Source organism: Pterocles gutturalis, unplaced genomic scaffold, assembly GCF_000699245.1.
Source record: "Pterocles gutturalis isolate BGI_N339 unplaced genomic scaffold, ASM69924v1 Scaffold51185, whole genome shotgun sequence".
In the NCBI taxonomy this organism is placed as follows: domain Eukaryota; kingdom Metazoa; phylum Chordata; class Aves; order Pterocliformes; family Pteroclidae; genus Pterocles; species Pterocles gutturalis.
In genome coordinates, this window is record NW_010145252.1 from 892 (window position 1) to 6077 (window position 5186).

The 5186-nt window shown below is 39.2% G+C and overlaps 1 protein-coding gene across 1 annotated transcript; it reads right to left on the bottom strand.

Annotated features, from left to right (window-relative positions):
• Nucleotides 1-334: 334 nt before the first annotated feature.
• On the bottom strand, nucleotides 335-4829 carry LOC104460099 (ubiquitin-conjugating enzyme E2 B). Its single transcript, XM_010085315.1, has 5 exons — nucleotides 4747-4829; nucleotides 3980-4005; nucleotides 2835-2924; nucleotides 1682-1770; nucleotides 335-901 (listed from the first exon to the last, which is right to left on the bottom strand). The coding sequence occupies exons 1-5, from the start codon at nucleotides 4770-4772 to the stop codon at nucleotides 773-775; spliced, it is 360 nt and encodes a 119-aa protein (XP_010083617.1). The 5' UTR covers nucleotides 4773-4829; the 3' UTR covers nucleotides 335-772.
• Between the last annotated feature and the right edge of the window lie 357 nt (nucleotides 4830-5186).

The following is a 5186-nucleotide window of genomic DNA, read 5'->3' on the forward strand; positions in this document are numbered from 1 at the left end:
TCCCTGAAAAATACAAGTTACTAGAATACATTATCATCAAGCCTGGTCACCCAGGTTCTCTTTGCAACTCCGCTGCTGGTTTGAAGTGGGACTTTTAGCAAAATAGTTACATCTGTTTCCCCGTTTGTAAGCTGGCAGCTACCAGAACGTCTCTTCCTCATACAACTGAGGACACAGAGAATCAAGTTAAGCCCTGGTGCAGAAGCAGAGCTGGCCAGTGAAGACAGTTACATCATGGATGAACTTTTCTGTTTGTAAAGTGCACAGTATAGTCAGCATGTACCCCATGGCCTAAAAATGAGCCCTTGGAAAGAGATACAGAGTGAGAGCAGAATGTCTTGCACTAAGGTTATGTATTTAACAGTTTTACATGAAATATTTATATATAAAAACTTTAAGTGCTTTTCTCCAATTTAAAAATCTAAAGAATTCAAAAATAAGGCATTCAATATTTGAAAAAGTACAGATTTACAAAATGTGTATATTCTGTCATGGTAACTCCACACCAACATTATACACTTGGAAAAAAAATACAAACAGGATATATTACAAATTTATGTAGCAATAACTTAGTTCATACCATGCAATAAAAAGTACATTAATCAAGATACACAAGCTTTTAAGTTTCCTAAACTGGAGGGCTTAATTTTGGTTGCAGATGAGTTTTTATGCAAATTCTTAGAACTGTGGCACTTGAAATTTCTGGTAGCCTTTCTACGGAGAGTTAAATTGTACATAATGATTATGAGGATGGAGAGGAACAAAGCAGCTGTTACGAATCATTCCAACTTTGTTCGACAATAGCTGAAACTCTTTTCTCATATTCCCGTTTGTTCTCCTGATAAAGTTGTGCTGCCTGACTGTTTGCTGGACTGTTTGGATTAGGTTCATCAAGCAGAGACTGTAAAAAGGGGAAAACAAAATGAGACATTTTAAATTAGGGAAAAATCAGCTTACAACTTGAACATTACGTGTGTTTCAGGAGGCAGACATAACTCAGAAGAGCCCAATTAAAAAACAACAAACAGTGAAACTCATGGTTAGGCACCCGTAATTGCACTACCGAACCTCAAATTACACACTACACACACTCCTAGGTTCACAAACCTAACAGATACGTGGTCACATGTGCCAGTTAGCAGAACAATGCTAATTGATTATTTGGTAATTGATTATTTGGTAATTGCACTACTACTGTCATTCAAGAGGGGCTTTAAGATGCCTCCTACAAAACTTTATTGTCAAAAAACAATATCGATTACACAGGAGAAAAGAAAATGTACATTTTTTTCCTGTGCTAGGACATTTTGCAAGTAAAGCAGATTTCAGCAGTAATTGTCTCCTTGAGGACTTCACAGGGCAAGGCTTCACACTGAAGGTTAATGTTTCAAACACTAGGCAAATTTCTACATCTGATGTCCTATCTTGACTAAAACCAGTTGAAAACTAATCCAAATCAGTAACTGTTTTCCAGTAAAAGATATCCAATGTAGCTCAAAATCAGTAATTACATAGGTCAGCAGCTTAGCCTGTATTTGATCTAAAAAAGCTACTGCTGAGCTCACAAGTGTTTGAAGTCCTCCTGGACACAGATACCGGGCTAGCCCCTTCACTGGGTTGTGCATTCTGGAATAGAGACTAGCAACAACACAATTATTTGCTAAAATAGATGCAAAGTTACCTGAATTGAAGTTAAAATAGATGAAACATCGTATGTTGGACTCCAGCGATTCTGAAGAATATCTAAACATATGCTACCATCCGCATAAACTGTAAATGCAACACAGATATAATTTAGAAATTATCACATTTTACAGTTTGTTCGTTACATACTGCTCAAGGCAGAGTTACTGTTCTAATTAAGACTGTGCTTAAATTAATGCTTTAGGAAGGAGGAGAGCTGACAATCTGCTGCAGTTTGACATTTCGTACTTTGAAGGGGATCTATTACTGGAAGCAACAAACACTTTAAGAGGAAAAGAAGGAAGGTCTAAAGATTATGGCACTAGCACAGGAACTGTCTTCTTACTCCTCTTGTGTGACCAGCACAGAAATACACAGAGGTAAGGCCATCCAGAGAGCCCTGTTTTCATGTACCCTACACTCACCAAGGCCGACAATAGAAAATCCTGAAAAGCATGCCTGAAATCCCACTTCTGTCTGGACAGCTATCAGTAGTCTTAATATAAGAGCCTGTATGAATCAGATTCGCCACTCAAACTCCTACACCCTCGTCTTCTAGCTTGTTCATGCCAATAAAAACCCAACAAATTACAAAAACCCTGCCAGAGGCATGCTGGTTTGCACATGACATGACAGAGGAACGGCCAGACAGCACTGCCTAAAACATCACAGAACGGAAGCCGAGGCCACCTCTGGTCAAGGAGGGCTCAAGCTACAAAAAATGCTGCAACGGGCTTATGCTTCAACCCTCAAATTGAATTTACACCTCCTTGTACAGAGGGGGACAGAAATCAGTAACATTTGGCTCAATCAGTTCCCCACTCCAATTCACCATGTGGCTACACGCACACTACTGCTGTTAAATGGAAGGGGGCAGGAATCTGCAACCAGAACTCCCTCTAAGGCAAGCTAAGTGCTCCTGAAAATGCTCAGAGACTTTGCTACTGAGGCCGTATATTGATTAGAGAGAGGTATCTGCTTCTTCATAATTCTTAATCTTTCCATCAAGCAGTTGCTGTCCTAGACATCTACTTAGGAGGTGGCAATGAAGAGAGATGGAGAGCTGATAAGCTTTCTGGAGCTTTGCAGAATACATGACCACAACATAGTATTTAATGGGTATTATGGCTAAATAAAAGTTATTTACTCACCATTTGGATGGAACATTTTTGATAAAAACCTAACAGTTGGAGGCTTATTTGGATATTCTTCTGAAAATTCTATTACTAGTTTAAAAGTACCTGTCCAAACAAACATAAATACAATCAGATAACTAACAACAAAAGAACACACCCAGGAACATATACAACACAATTAATTTATGTGCTCCAGGATTAGTATTTCTTCTCACCATTACATAAACAAACAACACCGAGTCTGGTTTCTTTTCATATATTTCAAGTGATAATGGAACTATGGAATTACAGCTTGGTGACAGTACTAAACCCAGCAGCAGCAGCTAGGTAGAAGCTTGGAGACTCACTGCAACCATGGCAAAGGCAGCTGGATCCAACATCAGTTATCCCACTGCCCTCCCCTTTTTCCGTGATCCAGCACACTGGTTCCATGGACTTTGGTGACTTTAAGGTGTTTCATTAAGGTGACACTGTGGTGCCAGCAAGGAAACACTGGAATTTCATCATCATCAATCTTGGTCTTTGGAGCTCACGACTAATTCACTGAAAATCTTCATTATGGATCAGTGAATAATTTACTGTAACTCCTCCAGCCCTACACAGAGAAAAACCCATCTGCTGCTGATTACTGCAATAATACTACAATTATTAAACTCATTATTCCTCATACACCCAAGGGGGGCTCATTACACACCAACTTTCATATTTACGTACAAATTTGGTGTTCCCTCCCCCTCACAGAGTTCTATATTCAGAACAATTCAGGATTTTTCACCTGCTCTTCATTAGAAGAACAGAGACGAATCAAACACGCCACAGAGATGAAACCAGCAAAGCGCACTGTCTTGTTGAGCTTAGCTACGGAGATGGGAAGACACATCTGGCAGCACTAGACCAACTTTCCCCAATAAAAGTGTATATGTGTAAACAAGTCTTGATATAAGCATTGCTTTATAGCTTTCTAACTACCATCAACCACTATGACAAGACACTGCTTACATCAAAATGCATATTTTACAGCCAACAAGACCTTCCTCCTTCACGTGCTTAATTTGTTCCAAATTCTATACAGATGACAGCTGTTATTTTTTCAAGGCAGAACATTGTTAACACTGGCAATATTTATAAGAAAGACAGAGGATATAAAGTTAGCTGCTTACCATCTTCAAAAGGTGTCCCTTCTGGCCTGAAAGGTTTTAAAAATAAATTCCAGTTAAAAATTATCACTACCTACTTCTAAACAGGCACCATAAATGCGTATCTTCTTCCTCACCCTCCCCAAGATACAGGTAGAGACAATAATTTAATATTTAGAGAGGTATCCAGAGGCAACCTCTGGAAGCTTTGACGTATTTAAGACATTTTCCCATAGTCAATGTGCTAGTCAAGATACCCGCTTTATCATCATCCCAAAGAATACACACACCACTATGTGACTGGATTGGAATTGATGAGCACATCACACACTAGCAAGCATGCTTCAGTTTTATGAAGGATACCGAGACAGTTCCTGTTCCGTAGGATATGTAATGTAACTTCCCAGACAGAACCTGTACTGCATTCTACTGGGAATTGATCCAGTCACTGCCAATACATCTGGATTTAATGGCCAGGAACATGCGGCGCTTATGTACTTTAAAGAGGAAGCCTGCTTTTTCATAACCCAACTCTTGCACAGTCTAACCTATTTATTACGCCATATGCAAACTTTATGCAACAAAAAAGATTAACAAATGTTAATTTTTTCTTTCCTACACAATCTGTATTACCCTTAAACAGATTTTTACCACAACAGCACCCTTGGTCATTTTTCTAAGCTTCCTGACTTAATGTATGTAAAATAACAGAATAATTGTAAAAACAAAACCTGGGTTTTGTTATATTTAACTCTTTGATATAGAATTCTACAGTGATCAAAAACTCTTACCCGAATATAACCGCATTCCATTGCATTATATTATTCTCAGATGGTGCACCACTGACACCCACAGGAGGGTCTTCTTGCAATCTAAGAAATACAGAGTGACAAGCCTTAGATAAATGAAATACTTCCACCTGCAAGTATAATTTAACAGTAATATCCAGATTTTGTAAATATTTTCTCATTCCAAATCAGAGAACACACAAAGCATTACAAGCAGATTATCAAGCACCACCTACAGCTGGGATTTACAGTACTACACAGTGACCTGTGAAAGAGCAATTGCCGCTGCCTGCCACAAAAGAGAACAAATTACAGCCAGAAGCGAGCTGAAAACCAGCCAGTGACACTTGCACGGCACCCCTGCTGCGACTAAGCGCAAGGGACCCTCAGCGGAGCTTTTCCTGCATTCCCAGATCGTGTGCGCGATGTGGCTCAATCTGGTA

Bases quoted from the DNA above. Each gene is read 5' to 3' on its own strand.
- LOC104460099 (XM_010085315.1), bottom strand. From the start codon at position 4,772: ATGCAATGGAATGCGGTTATATTCGG. The intron at 4,006-4,746 runs GTAAGAGTTTTT...AAAACCTTTCAG, and splicing joins TGGAATGCGGTTATATTCGG to GCCAGAAGGGACACCTTTTG. The intron at 2,925-3,979 runs GTAAGCAGCTAA...TTGTTTGGACAG, and splicing joins AGGGACACCTTTTGAAGATG to GTACTTTTAAACTAGTAATA.